This window comes from Etheostoma cragini, chromosome 3, assembly GCF_013103735.1.
Source record: "Etheostoma cragini isolate CJK2018 chromosome 3, CSU_Ecrag_1.0, whole genome shotgun sequence".
NCBI lineage: Eukaryota > Metazoa > Chordata > Actinopteri > Perciformes > Percidae > Etheostoma > Etheostoma cragini.
Genome location: NC_048409.1, coordinates 22658485 through 22675393, shown reverse-complemented (window position 1 = coordinate 22675393; position 16909 = coordinate 22658485). Strand labels below are relative to the sequence as shown.

Below are 16909 nucleotides of genomic sequence, written 5' to 3'. Positions count from 1 at the left end.
CCCCCCCCCCCCCCTCCCTCTTCTCTTCAGACCTGCCGCCTGGCTCCATGTGGCGGCCAATCATAAGGGCAATAATAGTGGGAGAATGGGCGATGGGCACGTTTCTATTTTTTTAAACCCAATGATGAATTGCATCTTTATTAAAACGTAAATGTAGCAGAATATTCGCGTTGACCATCCTGACGTGTGTGCGCCATGGAGACGGCTGTGATGCTTTAAAAGTTGTTCTAGCTAACATGTTAACCAAATTAAGAAGCAACATATTTTTCTCGGAGAACATGAAAAATAAAAAAATGAATAATTCCATTTAGCTGCTTCAATTTCAGGGTCCTGGTATTGTGCATGCTGACTCCCTGGGACACTAGAAAAGAGCTATCGTTAATGGTTTACCAACCTGCTTTGTCCTGCTAAGTCAAAATGGTACAATGATTGGCTACATTCACTCTCCTTTTAGCTCTGCTTGGTCTCCAAAACAACAGCTAAAATACCTGACTGTGTATTAATCTAAATATTTTAGACCAGGGGTCTAAACGTTTTTTAAGCCAAGGACCCCTTAATTGAAATAGAGACTGAGCAGGGACCCCTTACTACATACAGTATATTGTGTAAAGTTAAGTTGCACATGAAACTGGATCTACAATCAGGTGTAGGGCAGCCTAAAGCCTTTATAAAAAACATTTTTGGCATATAATAGGCCTACTAAGCTATTAAAATAGCGTAATAATTGTAGGCATGATTTATATAAGACATGTTTTAATGTTAAACATACATTTGGCACAGTGAAGCCTTGAGATGAACTGTATATGTTGATGCCTTAGTGAATACCCTACCTATTGGCCAATTAGCAGTAGGGATTTATGTTTGTTAATATGTTGAATTCATGTTAGGAGTTTATAATTTTTGGAGAAAAAAAAATAAATTCAGAGGCCCCCTTGCACTACACTCTGAAGACCCCCAAAGGGCCCCGAACCCCCTGTTGAAGATCACTGTGTTTGACTCACTAACTTTTCTGCCTGACATTTGTTGCTGGGCAGGTAATGTGTTTACCTGAGTTTGTTTACTGAAAACACCTGTCTGCTGCTAGTGTAAACGCGGTGAGACTGAACTGTTCAGTCGGCTATTTGTAGTTGCAGCATCAAAACAACGAGCTAAAAGAGTCTTGAGAGAGATTAAGATGCGTAGTTGGGTCGTAATTTGTTGTGTCACTGGGAATAACCCATTTCATTTTCATTTCATTTCATTTGATTTAAAATGTGCATAACAATTTTTATGAAGGGAGCTTTAAAATTGTTCCAAAAGTCTGTATAGACTAATATCTTTTTGCAGGTACAGGACTGTCCATCCTTCAATGGTAAAAATAAACAACCAAGGCTGACAGTTAATAAACACTTAAATAGGCCTCATTGATTATACTGTATGTCTATGTTGGTATGACTACATTAGTAAAGTATCTGAAAAGTGGATGAAGTTGTTATATGTATGTGGCACATGCCCGGTCTTTCGGCACTGAATGGCCATTACAGCGGAAATTTCAAAACAATATTGACAAGAGCAACTTTATGAACAAGATGAATACATTCTCAAGAGAGTACACAGTTTTATTATTATTAATAATAATGTGTGGGTTAATTTTACAGCAAAGGAGGAATACATAGAAATATATGCAATGCCAAACAACTGCTCTAAGAAGCAAAGTCATAACTTATAATATTAAATAAATAAAGATGTTAATACAATAAATACATGAAAGATTAATAAGAGCCTTCTATAATTCAGGCTACAAGAAATCAACTTCTGAAGGGAAGTACTTTGAAAAGATCTGCATAGAATCATTACAGCACACCTACAATTATATTTACTGGAACAAAACTGCCCCACGTTTGTCTTCTGAGCAGCATATCTATAAGATACATAAAAGAGGATGGCCTAACAAAATGGAGAACTAGTAGTAGGCTAATCCTCCGGTTCACCAGGGCCTCCACATCTCCAGCATCCCCAGGTGGGAGCTGTGGAGTGCAGGCCTCTCTTGGCAGCCTGCCTCATGGCAGGTGGACCCCTCTCTTTGGAGACGCCTCACAGCAAGGGGTTCTCCTCTGAGGGGTGTGTTGGGGAGCACCGTGCCTTGTCCTGCCGGAAGATGGACATCATGCCTGGGTGAGGGCTGGAGGGGGCTCTCATTGGTGGACCTTGGCAGGGACTTGAGGAGGTGGTTGAGCAGGCGGGAGCCCAGAGTTTTGTCCATCCATTCGCAGGTGAGGAGCATGTTGTGGACTTCGTGCATGCACTGGATGTACCCTGTGCTGTATTTCTGCTGGGCCTCCAGGCTTACTGTGGGGTCTGCAGGAGGAAAAGGGAGGAGGTGTGAGGTCACAGCAGCCCCTTGTGGTCACAGGCAGCACAACATGCATCAAAGAACCGCTTTAATTCAATCAGGAAGCTGCTGCTCAGTAATACTTTCTCCTTCACAACACAATTTCAATTGAACAGTTCTCTAGCTTCCACTTTTGAGCTGAATCTAATTTGCTACTAAGATATACAGTAATGTGCGGATGCTGCTCTCTATCATAGGGATCTCAAACTATTCCATGGCCCTTTTTCTCTTAATTAGCCTACCCCATTTCTGAATCAAGAAATAACATGATTGAGATGTATTATGGAGATCAATACAAAATTAAATAATCCACAGTTGGCTAATCTTGCATAACACACTACACTCAGAAAGTCAAGAGCCGGGTCCCTTACCGTTGAGTTTACTGCTCTGGATGTTTTCCAGATGCTTTACTGTCATCTCAAGAATATCGGCTTTTTCCAGTTTGGATTGCTGTTGAGAGATGAGCAGCCTTGAAGTTAACTTGATCCAGCCTTCATTATTTACTTGTAGATATGTATGTAGAGAATATAGACGTGAGGAAGTACTCACATCAATTCTGAACGCCCCGATCACAGTTTCTTTCAGCTCATCCAAACAATTGTTTATCCTCTCTCGTCGCTTCCTCTCAATGAGCGGCTTCCTCAGCTGTAATAATAATAATAATAATAATAATAATAATAATAATAATAATAATAATAATAATAATAATAATAATAATAATAATAACAACGTGTGTTAAGACTTAGCCTCGATGTAGCCTCGATGGTCAGTTACCAAGCTGGAGCACAGAGGGCAAGTGGCCCATACTGCATAGCCTAAGAGAAATCGAACTAAGTGTACCTTTCTCTCCTCCTTGGCACTGGGATGTTTCCCTGCGTTGTGCGACATGGATGAAGCAGTCATGCTTTTTTCTCGGGTGTCTGTGCGGTTGTGCCTCCTCTACTGAATCTCAGCGCGTCTCTAGGGCCCCCGGCGCGGCACGGCCCCCTTTTTATCGGGCGCAATTAGCATGTGAACACTCCAACTCTTTGGTTGCGAGATTTTCCCACACACGGGGTCCCATCAGTCAAGACTGACAGGTCACTGGCTCCATTCAATAACAGAGAGACCCGGCCTAGAAAAGGAAATACCCACAAGCGACAGATGTCCAGCCTGAAACCATGTAGGCTACTATGCTCTCAACCCCCGCCGCTCTCCATCCAACCCAAACTGCAGTTTCCTCTTCGCCAGAACAAGAGTGTGCAGTTACCGTGCTCCGGGGAGCGCCTCGCCCATTCTTTCAGAAGCAACATTAGCCTACACTACCTGCAAAAAGGACAAACCCATTCCCTTAAAGCTCACAGGAAACACAATAGGCTGACAAATCACTTGAGAATATATCTATCCTTCAGTAACTACATATTTGCCTGTAGGCTTAAGCCATTTGTATGGAATAGAATAGAATAGAATAGAAAAATACAAAATGTAAGTTGCCTAGCCTAGTGCAGAAGAAGAAAAAAAGAAAGGGGGAACGTGGTGCACTGTTCCTGAGAGCAACTAGGCCTACATACATAAAATAGCAAGAAAGATAAAGGGTTTGTATGCATTATGCATAAAAGTCTTGAGTATTAAATATTGTACAGTAGCCTAGGTTCAAGATACTTCACTTACAAAAGCACAATTCTGGTAACAATAATAGGCTTGTGTAGCTAGGCTACTCGTGATGATTCCATGCAATATGTAGGCTATATGGATAGATAGATAGAAGGACAACACTTTTAAAAACATCTTGCAGTGTATTGTGTAGGCTTTGATCACCCTTGGTGTTTTCAAATGTCAGACATCTGCTCTTAACTGTTAGCAAGCAGATGTCAGATTGGACACCCCCACCCCCACCTCCACACCCCACCCCTTTACCCCTCACCCCATTCCCCACCACCCTCAGGTCCCTAAAAGCGCGGGCCAGTGTTTTAGAGGCACGCGACTGCCAGGCGAATGCCGGGTCGTGGGAACTGAAGCCGAACAAAGACCACTATTCATTCAAACCAAATCAGCATGAAGAGCGTAATAATAACCTCCAGAGAGGGGGGACAGCCCGGCCGAAGAGGAGGAGGTTTTAGCAGGCCAGTGACCCTTGCCGTAGCCAGACGTGATTGTAGCAACCAATGCAATATAGGCCTTACCTACTGCAAAAATGCAGCGAAAACCAATTAGATCACAATGTCAGAAACGCATCAATAAAGCCTCTTATAATAGCTACCTCAACCCAGAATGTTTGTGTTTAACGGCAATCAATCCTGCATGTATCATGACTTCATGTAGCCTAGGCCTCAGAGGCTATATCAAGAGTTTTCATGATAGGCCTACTGACACTATGCAACATGATTTTACATTCAAAAACACTGCATGCTGAAGTAGCCTAGCCTATAGGACTAGAAGCTAACAATGTTTCTAAACAACTGCATTAGGCACTGAACTCATGATTATAAGTTTTAGTGTGAACAAGATGGGCTAATTTAAGTTGTCCGGACCATTAAAACAAACAAACTGATAGGAGGATTCTAGGACGTACACATTTTGGAATGGGGCCAGGCCCATGGATAGGTTATAGCTTACACTAGGCCTAAGTAACATCAGATGATGTAGATGTTGTAGACCAATGTTCGATGATCTCTCGATGGTGTGAGCGCGCCCTCGTACGGTCACTTCTCGGGAAGTGCAACCTCTAAGTTGTCGTGACATGAGACGGCCCGAGGAGGCGGTAGACGCTGCTGCAGTGACAACTGCTCCGCTGTCGAACTCAGAGAAGGAACTAGCGTTAGCTAGGAAACAGGGGCTGCAATACAGTAGGCTACAAACAAGGGGAGGCGGCGAACAAGGAAAATAAAGCAGGTTCTGTTCCAAGGAGCACCTAAGTTGCCCTTTGCAGTCTTGACAAATCGGGGAACTAGAGTAAACGCCGTTTAAAAGGTAGCCTACATTTAACGTTACTATCTATTGTATAGCGGTGTGGTATGCAATACTGTTTGCAAGCATTGTGGTGTAGCTAGCTAGTTAAGGTTAGCTATCATTAACGTTAAGGCTACTTTAGCTAAAAACGGTGGCCTTAAAGTTAGTTACATATGTTTATGTTGGTTAGCTAGCTAGTTTGTTGGATAGCTCTCAGTTAGCAAACACGTTTCAGCTTAACCTAGCCTGCTGCTTATGATGTGCTGAAGTCAGGCATGAGCTTGATAGTAACGTTAACAGCGAGGAGCGACTGCCAGGCCCGGCTAACGCTATGCTGAGAGGGCTAGCTAGTTGGCGTTACAAGACTAGCTATAATAAATGCAGTTAGTACTTCATAACGTTATAGTCTGAGCTAATTTAAATAAAGCTAACACAGCGAGGGTTGGAAGTTAAGCATTAACCTTAGGACCGAGACGGTCTTCTGTGTGTCAACACTTCCACAAGCAGTAGCACTGTTTGGTGGACAGTGATTGAAATATTATAGGCCACGTTAGCTTGAAAACGGATACAAAGCAGTCAAGTGAAAGGTAATGTGTTAACAGAATCCCATATTTCGGCTGTGCATTAATTTAGCTACAGCTGTCCTGCATTTGCTGGCCACATAGCTAGCTACTCAATGAGCAAGTATCTAATTTGTTATGTCGTTAGCCTAATAATACATTTTGAGTTTGACAAACAAAGCAAGGCAAAACAGGATACCCAGAGGTCAACGTCAGACAGCTAGCTAGCTAGTTAAACAGTGGGGATAAATAATAGAAAGACAGTATTTTGGAAAATACAAACAAGAAGACAAAAGACCCCAAACATAGCAGAGAGAAGACAAAATTAAAAAAAAACAATAAAAGCATGACCAATAAAAAAATATGAAAATAACTGGTTTAAAAAAGGTAAAAAGAAACCAGCATTGCACAAAGTTGGCAGGCTTCATCCTTCACAAACCGGGCAAGGAAAACGGAGAGGGGCGTTGCTTACTGTTAGCTTCATGTCGACAGGTTTGCAACTTGTTTGACTTTGTTAAGCTATATAATATTTGTCTTAACATTATATAACATCTGATGCTGTCTCGACTGAATGCTGGGGTGTATGTTTGAGCTGTCTTCTGACACAGTTTTGCTTGTTTAATGGAGGGTAAGGTTAACTATACTTTAGGCTCCGCTTGTCGTGTTTCCATTTACCTATTTATGACTGTTATAATCGCAGATATATAAAACCTCTTCTGGCTAACATGACGGAAGTTTTCCTTTTGATAGAGTCGGAACGGGTTTGGTCTTTTTGCAGTCTTTCAGACCATGTTCAGTTTGTGGAAAAGCAACTCTCACATTTGTTGGCCAAACATTACGCCAGCAAACGATACGTGATTAGAAACGGATTCATTGTTGGTTAGCGGCGATCAGCTGATTTTGAACCTGCCATATGTTTCCTTCCTATTTGCGTCACTGACATTGAAGCGGGGCAGGAGTAGAGAGTTGGTTCTCCTGTTTGCTGGCTACATTAACCCGTAGTATGTGTGACAGACGGATTTGTCTACCTGGCAAAATTAAGGTATGTTCAGCTTATTAAAAATGTAAACAAGCACAACTTAAGGACTTCAGTAACCAGTGAACCCTGGGACACTTTTTTTATGTTGCTCAGTCACACATGACAATCATATACAAATGGTGAACTGTACCTCCTACTTCGGTGCTGCTTACTTTATATTCCTGGCCACAGCGTTGCTTTCTAAATGTGGACTCTCTGCCAAGGCACAAGCGGATGAGTGTGACTACTCCAGGGTTTGTGTTTAGAGTTTAAAGGTTCCCTGCAGGACAACAGGTTGGTGACAGACTGTTAGATCTGTGCCTCTTTGTGTATGTTAAGTGAGTAGTTTTGGTGTAGTGTGGTAAACCTCAGTATCATACTGGAATCTAGGGCCTGGCAAAATGTCAATATTATATTGGTATCTATATATGCGGCTAGATATCTTCTTACATTTTGGATATCGTAATATGAAGTCTTGTCTTTTCTTGGTTTTAGAGGTTACATTACAGTAAAGTGATGTTATTTTCTGAACTTTGTATGTATTTTGTCAAAGATTTTGTGATATTTGATCTCCATTTCGGCCAGCTACACTGGAAACAGATGTGTCAGAGGACAGAATGTTTAATGGAAAAAAAAAGGTCTTGGCTTGACATGATACTGGGATTAAGTAAATGTTTTTGTATTGGGTTGTAAGAGCATTGTGAAATATGGTCTTCGTAGCATGGTTCAGTTTTTATCCCGGGTTATAGGTTTTTGTCTAGAGAGTGTGTTTGTTGAGCTAAATTAATTACCTGAGAAAGTACTGTATATTTACAGTGAGGCTTGAAAGTTTGGGCACCCCAGGTAATAGTTTGTATTAATGTGCATAAAGAAGCCAAGAAAAGATGGAACAAATCTCCAAAGGCATCAAATGACAGAACAGACATTTGTATAATATGTCACAAATAAGTTAGATTTTATTTCCATCATTTACACTTTTAAAATAACAGAAAACAAAAAAATGGCATCTGCAAAAGTTTGGGCACCCTGCAGAGTTAATATCTTGTCCTGCCCCCTTTGGCAAGTATCGCAGCTTGTAAACGCTTCTTGTAGCCGGCCAAGAGTCCTTCGATTCTTGTTTGAGGTATCTTCGCCCATTCTTCCTTCCAAAAGCCTTCCAGTTCTTTGAGATTTCTGGTCTGTCTGTCACGCATTGCTCTTTTATGGTCTATCCATAGATTTTCAATTATGTTGAGGTCAGGAGATTGTGAAGGCCATGGCACAATCCTCTCTTTAACTTCAGCTTTGTCACCGATGGCATCAAGTTAGCGGCGTCCACAATTTACTGAAATTTTATTAAATCCATTTTTCCCTTTACTTAGTGAAATGTTCCCTGTCTGGCTGCAATACAACCCCAAAGCATGATGGATCCACCCCCATGCTTATCAGAGGTTCTTTTCATTAAATTCTGTGCCCTTTCTTCTCCAAACGTACCTTTGCTCATTCCGGCCAAAAAGTTCTATTTTAACCTCATTGGTCCACAGAACTTAATGCATCAGGCTTGTCTATATGTTTTTTTCCAAACGTCAAATGCTTATTTTTGTGGTGGGGATGTAAAAGTTTTTTGTTTGATGACTCTTCCACGAAGACCATGTTTGTACAAGTATCTCTTTATAGTGGAATGGTGTACCACATCTCCAGTGTCTATCTGGATGGATTGTGCAGTTAAACTTGGGTTTGGACTTGCTTTTCTCACAATCCTGCGAGCTGTTCTGTCTGATATTTTTCTTTGTCTTACAGATTTTACTTTAACTTCCACTGTTCCTAATGACAGCAATGTCTTATTTACAATCTGAGCAGAGGATATTGGCATCTGTTATCTTCTTATAGCCTTCTCCTGCTTTGTGAGCGTCAATATTTTCAGTTTCAGTTTTCTAGCTTAGGAGAACCTATGGTGCTGATTTTTGGTGCAAGGTCAGATGAGCTCTGGGCAGTTACAACTTTAAGATTGACATCACCTGGTCTTTCCAGACAATGATTGAGAACAATCCACGACACTGTCAGTTCTCAGCTTTCCAAAGGGGGCGGTGCATGCTATAAATTCAGCAGGCTGCCCAAACTTTTGCAGATGCAATTTTTTTGTTTTCTATTATTTAAAAAGTGTAAATGATGGAAATAAAATCTAACTTTTGGTGACACATTATACGAATGTCTAATCTGTCATTTGATTCCTTTTGGAAATGTTTCCATCTTTTCTTGGCTTCTTTATGTACATTAACACAAAGATTTACCTGGGGTGCCCAAACTTTTGAGCCCCACTCTAGTAATGTGACGAGGTGTTTACTTGGATTTGTTATGTGCTGTTCAAGTTGGCCCATGTCATAGTAAACATTGCTTGGTTAATCACTTACTGACAATGACCCTACATTTCACAATATTGTAATAAACTGTTCTACTAGTATTGTACTAGTAATAAACATTGAAAGTCTTCAGTTCTGACATTTTTATATATAAATAGGGTGATTTTATCATACTCAGTAACAGCTAAATGAATACTCTCTCCAATTATTTTACACCTCAAGCAAAATGGATTTTCGGTCCTATTATATCCTACATCAAACTGCCATGAACTGGAAATAAGAACTAGAGTTTAAATGACTGTAATAAAAGGAACTGTCCTGCCCCAGTAACAGAAAATAAAGTGTCACAACACTGGTGCCCCAGTATAAATAACACGGAACAGACAGTATAATGATATAATGCAATGTCAATAACTTGTCTTAACCATGGGCAGTGAGTGACACATAATGGAGCAGTAGTATAAGTGAGAAAAGTACTTGCCATTTTAATAGATAATTGTGATTAACTTACATGAAACATTATGTATCTACTGTCATTCTTAAGATCTGTTATCCTTTGTCTTGCATCATTGCTATGTTTGCATGATCATGACTTTTGAATCATGTGAGTAACCAGCTATATATTTGGAATCACCTTCTTTACCTACTGCACTGCCTACATCTGTATTTTCCTATAACTACTTGTAAGCTGGAGCTAAGCTGGAGCTTTGAGTGTTATAAAGATATTGTCTGGAAAGGCACAAGACAAAGACCATGCTGTTTCTGTAGATAATCTGTTATTAAGATTATATTTTACAATACAACAACATTAATGTATTCTTGTCTCTGCCCCTTTGGTGCTTTTTACATGCTCTTGGTCCCATCTCAGTAGTCCCTCCATGTGATCCAGTTTTACGTATCATTCCTCAGGTGGACAGTCCGCTGCCTGCTAGCTCGTGGTAACTCTCCGCCATGCCTTTCCCCTTTGGCAAGTCCCACAAGTCGCCGGCGGACATTGTCAAGAACCTTAAGGACAGCATGACAGTGCTTGAGAAACATGACATTTCTGACAAAAAGGCTGAGAAGGTAGGGCGATTCTCGCACAAATTCACATGTTCTCAGTTTTCCCTTGTGTTATTTGTCACCTTATCAATCTTTTGTGGAGGTGAAAGTGAGTTTGAACTAGAATTTTGATGCTTGAAATACTGTAACGCCATGTGTTCTGTGTATATTATTTAGGCCACAGAGGAGGTGTCAAAAAGCCTGGTGGCCATGAAGGAGATCCTGTATGGGACTAATGAGAAAGAGCCCCAAACAGAAGCAGTGGCCCAGCTAGCCCAGGAGCTCTACAACAGTGGCTTACTCAGCACCCTGATAGCAGACCTGCAGCTCATCGACTTTGAGGTGAGACTTTGTGTCTTTTGTAAGAGTGTGGGAGAAAAATATTAAATAAATGTCATTGAAAGAAGGGGAAATAAAGTGGCAATTCAAATTGAGTAGGCAGTGAAGTGGTTTAAGTTTCTCTGAGCTTTACACAGGAAGACTGTTTTATGTAAACATTAGATTAGATGTTTCAAAATGTACACAACTTCCTACATTGATATATGGACAGACTCATGTCTCCCTGCAATATGTCAGTCAGACCGGGTACTGTGTGGTAGCTGCTGCTGAAGGCGGGCTTCCCTGACTCACCCTATCACAGCATGACTCATTGTGTTGTGTGATCTCTCTCTTCCTCTTTTACCCTCTTTCATCCCCCTTTCCTCTACAAAAAAAAAAGCAGCTAAAGAATTCTAAATCACAATTTTGCAACACAGAAACATGACAGTAATTCAAATTTTAGAAAGTCATGCACACATTTCTCAATATCCTGGTCATTATTTAAAGAGGCAATGTATCTTCTCCCTCTGTGCTGAAATACCATGAATAAAGAGAAAGTTTCACATATTCATTATTTGTCAATTATCGACTTTTTGACATAGTTCACATTTTAAAAACAGCATACCTTATGTTTACAGTTTTATCTTGACTTTCCACCCTTCTCTAGACACTGATTGCATTATCATTGTAACCTTTTTTATGTATTGTGTTTTCTTTATGCTCCATCTGTTGCCACCAGGGTAAGAAAGATGTGGCTCAGATCTTCAACAACATCCTGAGGCGTCAGATTGGCACACGGACGCCCACGGTGGAGTACCTCTGCACCCAGCAGAATATCCTCTTCATGTTGCTTAAAGGGTAAGAAGGCACAAACACAGAGAGTGGTCATGGTCCCCTTGCTCTTTAAGATTTTCAGTGATTTATGAATATTGTTGAAACCACACGTGTGAACACGTTATTGAAAAGAGCAACTTTCTAGCATAAAGGGAAATTAGAGCACCTGTTTTCAAATGGTCTGACTGCTTCCTCAAGAAGAAGAATTAAAAATAAGCAACATGAACTTTGTTAGAAGCTGAGCGTGATAACAAAGTTGTGCACCCCATGAACAAAGGATCAGTACTTACCGTAGCAATAGTCGTTTTGATTCCGACCTGCGTCTCTTTGGTGTATGTCCCTTCGTCCCCCCCCCACACACACACACACACACACACACACACACACACACACACACACACACACACACACACACACACACACACACACACACACACACACACACACACTTTTACCGTATTGAACTGTCCTGTCAATTAAAGGCCTAAATTGCCCCAAAAAATAATCTTTAAAAACAATAATTATGAAGGATGCACTGTTTTTGATAGATAATGCTGTCCTCATCCTCATATCCAGAGTTTATACTATTGAGATGATGCGGTTATATTAAACTTAACAATGTAAACATGTGTAATGAAAACTCTTGATTCAGTTTACCATCCTCCAAATGTTATTTGCCATCAGCAAATACATGTTTGTGTGTAGTATTCTTTAATATGATATTAAGTCCTTGTCCTATGTTGCTGTTTTGTGCAGGTATGAGTCTCCAGAGATTGCCCTAAACTGTGGTATCATGTTGAGGGAGTGCATCAGACATGAACCACTGGCCAAAATCACCCTGTGCTCAGAGCAGTTTTATGACTTCTTCAGATATGTGGAGATGTCCACTTTTGACATTGCCTCAGATGCATTTGCCACTTTCAAAGTAAGTTGGCTCACTTGTTCAGATATTTAAAAAACATCTTAAAACCAGTGACATTTTCCCCCCCAAAACTTTGTTTCAAAAGTAACTCACCGATGTGCTGTCTAACATTAAGGGCTGCTCGAAGATCACTGGAGTCCAGCAGAAAGTCCCCATCTCCTATTCTTCCTGCTACTTTGCTTTTGTCCCAATTTGATTCTTTCACAATATATGGGTGCCAATTTGCTATTGTAATTTATTGAGATTCTAGAAGTATTGAAATTTGAAAGTTTTCAGTATTGTGATTTTCTTTTTTTCACATAAATATACTTGGAGGTTGAGAATTTGGAGCCTTTTACAATGGAAAAGATGGTGTTCATCTGCAAAGTTATGCCATCATTTTGAGGCCTGAACAAACCACTTGAGTGATCATTTATGTGCCTCTAACTTTGAAAACAAAGTCATGTGGATTATTGTGGAAACATTGTCAAATCCTCTTCAGTCAATTATTATTGACTGAAGATTTCTCATATTCTGATTGTCTTTTTCCAGGACCTCCTCACAAGACACAAGCTACTGAGTGCAGAGTTTTTGGAGCAACATTATGACAAAGTAAGTCCATTCTCAGCTGAAACCTAGTATTTAAAAGGTAGTTTATTCACCGAAAGAAAGATAGAAAGGCTTGATTGGTATGCATGCAAGTGTCGCCAGTACATCGTCATCACTTAATGTCAGCAGCTGAACAAATTTATATCTTAAGGTATTATTCATCAGTACAGAGTTCATCACAACTAATCAATGGAACAAAAATAATTCATCAATCGTTCATTACTCTATAGGTGCTGCTTTATTGCAATATGTATCAGTCATTTAAAGCTTTTAGGCCTTTTAGTGGAATTCAATGTGTTTGAGATGACTATTTCAAAATACTTGTGATGAACTTAACCCATGTGGATGTTTGACATGCTGGCAGTCTTTTTTCTCAACATCAAACCAGTCATTTGGGACATAATTTGCAGGGCTGTGAACACAAAGTAGCTGTCAGTCTGGGAGGGAAAATTGCTTACTTTCCTGTCATTGTGTTTGGATACAAGACACAGATGCAATTGTGAAAATCACTACTTGACACATTTAGATTAATCTTTCTCTGTTGACCTGACAACTTCTATTTTTGTCTGTGTTCTCTCTCTCACTTCCTTTTCCTTACTCTGTAGTTCTTTAGTGAATATGAGAAGTTACTGCACTCAGAAAACTACGTGACTAAAAGGCAGTCTCTCAAGGTAAGTAGCCTGGGTCATGCCAGTAAACAGGTCTCATGTTGTGCTGCAACTCTATTCAGGGAGCTATTTAAAGATAGAGTCTGGTTAGAGTGGTTAGTTTCTCAAAACCATTGCACCTTCATCACCAGCTTGTCGTGTTAGGGACACAGAGTATAGAAGTGGATACAAGAGAGCCTCTCTTTTTCTCAAAATCACTACTGTTCCCTGTTTTCTAAAAACCGAGGCTGAGAAAAACTGTAAAACTAGGCATAGCCGGTCATACAGGTATAATCCAAGATTTTGTTACTTCACTGCCTATTTCTCGCCTAAAATGTATTTTAGTTTAACTGTTGTATGAGATTGATTGTTATCTACCGGCCGCCATTCTGTGTCCACACGGATGAGCTCGCATTACACCACCCGCTAGCAGGAGCATTTATTGGTCCGGTTCTACACAATGAATTCTGAAAATGCTTTCTTTAACATCTATGTAAGCCAAATGATAGATTGTTGTTTTAAAGCAGTGAGCTCTGACAATGTAAAATAATTATATATTCAAATGAATAACTATTTCTATTTCTCACTCTAAAATTATCTAGTTATTGGGGGAGTTGCTTCTTGACCGGCACAATTTTACCATTATGACGAAATACATCAGCAAGCCAGAAAATCTCAAATTAATGATGAACCTGCTACGGGACAAGAGCCGCAACATCCAGTTTGAGGCTTTCCATGTTTTTAAGGTAAAAATGGAAAGCACAGTTTTATCACATTAAATATATACAGCGTCATCTGCACATATTAACATCCTTTTCCTCTTCCTGAACTACAAGGTGTTTGTGGCCAACCCAAACAAGACGCAGCCCATCCTAGACATCCTGCTGAAGAACCAAACTAAACTCATTGAATTTCTCAGCAAGTTCCAGAACGACAGAACAGAGGATGAGCAGTTCAATGATGAAAAGACTTACCTGGTCAAACAGATCAGGGACCTCAAAAGGCCTGTCCCCCAGGAGGCCTGAGGAAGGGTGCAGAGGTGGGGGGAGGAGCCACCCGGACCATGTCTGGACAACATCCAGACAACTCCTGCTTAACGGACCCATCAGCAGCTTCTGGATTCTGAACAAACAAATGAAAACCAACTTCCCCATATCAACTCATCAGAAAGTCGCCTGCTACTCAGTGAACATTTTAATTACTTTTTTTCAGTCTTTTTCCTTCAAAAGAAATAAGAGAAAATAATAGAGGCTGCTGCTTTCTTGCACATTGAGACATGTTAGGTATTTTGTAATGATACAACAGTCCATCAAACATAATAACAGAAAATGTCAGTGCATTCAAAGTAAGGCAGAGTTTCCTGAAGAGAGAGAGACACACACACACACACACACACACACACACACACACACACACACACACCAAGGATCAAAAGTAGACACGTTTACATGCATAAATGTATTATATAAAGAAGATGCATACACACATACTGCAAGAAAATCTGCTATAAACTTGTGGTGGAAATGGTACGAGAAAGTTGAACATTGGTGTGTTGGTTGCATGCCTTGAAATGTGACAGATCCATGGCTGTACCCAGCGTCGGCTCTGTGATGGTCTGGCTCCCATGTTCAGTGCCACAGACTCAGAATTGCACGTGCATCACAGCAGCCGCTACAGTTTGTATCTATGCCTTCATTCAATACAACAACAGTGGTTCATTTGAGCGATTCATGGGGACAAGCTCTCAGATGCCATCAGACAGAACCATTTACCTCCTGTGTGCTATGTGACAGCACTTGAAGCACACGAGGAAAGGAGGGGGAGGGATGTAAGGTGTGAATTTGGAATTTGGGTCTCTTGATTGTTTTCTGGGACAGGGTGAACATGTACATATGCCTTTTTTGCTTTGTAGATTTTTGTTTAACCTTGACATGAATATATATTATATATATATTACCTTAAACATCACGTTTTTGGTTAATCGTAATCAAATTACTTTTTAAACCATAAAAGGTAAAAAAAACAAGTTTAATGACCTTGTTTTTGCATTTTATTTTACTGTTGAAATGGTTGCTGTTGGGTTTCTTTTTAAATAACTTATAGGGCCAGCTCACATTTAGCTAACCTATAGGATATTAACAATTTGTACAGCGGAGGAATGTCATGGTATTAACTCTGGATCTGTTAATCCTCTTTTTATTTTACATCTACATTTTGAGTATCTCTCAGACTGCTGAACATTTGCTGGAGGAGATTGGCAGCACATCAACCGAAACATGAAAGCCTGTGTGTTTTCTGCACTTTGTGAGGGGCTGAGCGATCAACATCACCTAACTGGAGTCGAGGATAGTGGGGTACTTCCTCCCTCCTCAGTTTCATTAACAGTTTTCTTTTTTTCCTTTTTCCCTTCCCTCATTCTAACCACTCTGCTTGTGGCCTGGGAGTGCTGTTTAGTCCTACAGTGAGTGTGCTTCAGGGGTGAGCTCCTCAGGACATTGGCAACTCAGCACACCATTCTTACTTTCCCCCTTCTCTTGTTTGAGTCTTTCTCTTCAGAGGGTTTATAATTCCAGTACAATTGTGAATGTAAAGCATTGTGGGTGGCAGAGTAATTTGGGCATGTTGGATTGTCCTCATGTTGCTGAGCAAAACTTATGAATCCACAGATACTATTTACAGTGAATGACATGGTCTATGTAATGAGACATAAATATCTTCAAATAGGCAAATGAGAAAGCATCTCCGTGTAGACAACAGCACTACTCAGACGACAGTTCCTCCATTTGCATTGAACAAGCATGTTTCTCCACTGGCTGTGCATGATGCTGTACTAAAGATGTTGTACTGGAATTGTTTCTTTACTCCCAGTATTTAATAACATTGAAATGTCAAATTTAACTCTTGGCTGTATGCTGACTTTGACTCCAGTTTCAGCATAAAGCGTGTGGGTGCTTTCAGAAGTGTCAAAGGCCTGGGTCCTACAAATGAAATAAAGAAAACAGAACATTTGGAATAAAAGTTATACTGTGGTCATTTTCTTCCTGTCTACAGGAATAAGTCAGCTGTCAAATTTGTGTTAACATTGGCATATGAACATCAGCTTGGTATATTGCCCCTTTTCTCCAGTGGTGGAAGAAGTAGGGCCTGTTCATTTTTATTTTGCTTACTGAACTATACCTTATTGTACATAGATTTCTTGCATTCAAAGGTTACAGTATAATCAGCCAATGTACTTAGGTATAAAAAGTACAGGACAATATACATTCATATATATATATATATATATATATATACACTCACCGGCCACTTTATTAGGTACACCTGTCCAACTGCTCGTTAACAC

The 16909-nt window shown here is 40.2% G+C and overlaps 2 protein-coding genes across 3 annotated transcripts; one reads left to right on the top strand and one right to left on the bottom strand.

The window, feature by feature from the left end:
- Nucleotides 1–1580: 1580 nt before the first annotated feature.
- her8.2 (hairy-related 8.2) lies at nucleotides 1581–3746 on the bottom strand. Its single transcript, XM_034867968.1, has 4 exons — nucleotides 3212–3746; nucleotides 2921–3016; nucleotides 2743–2821; nucleotides 1581–2337 (listed from the first exon to the last, which is right to left on the bottom strand). Exons 1-4 carry the CDS (start codon nucleotides 3272–3274, stop codon nucleotides 1967–1969), a joined length of 609 nt encoding a protein of 202 aa, XP_034723859.1. The 5' UTR covers nucleotides 3275–3746; the 3' UTR covers nucleotides 1581–1966.
- Nucleotides 3747–5054: 1308 nt separating this feature from the next.
- On the top strand, nucleotides 5055–16584 carry cab39 (calcium binding protein 39). 2 transcript variants are annotated; one of them, XM_034867309.1, is made up of 9 exons: nucleotides 5055–5320; nucleotides 10126–10281; nucleotides 10435–10599; nucleotides 11315–11433; nucleotides 12166–12334; nucleotides 12863–12922; nucleotides 13525–13590; nucleotides 14169–14312; nucleotides 14403–16584. In XM_034867309.1, the coding sequence occupies exons 2-9, from the start codon at nucleotides 10168–10170 to the stop codon at nucleotides 14589–14591; spliced, it is 1026 nt and encodes a 341-aa protein (XP_034723200.1). In that variant the 5' UTR covers nucleotides 5055–5320; nucleotides 10126–10167; the 3' UTR covers nucleotides 14592–16584. The 2 variants fall into 2 exon arrangements, with proteins under 2 accessions (XP_034723200.1, XP_034723201.1); XM_034867310.1 differs by lacking the exon at nucleotides 5055–5320 and adding an exon at nucleotides 7048–7171.
- The last annotated feature ends 325 nt before the right edge of the window (nucleotides 16585–16909 follow it).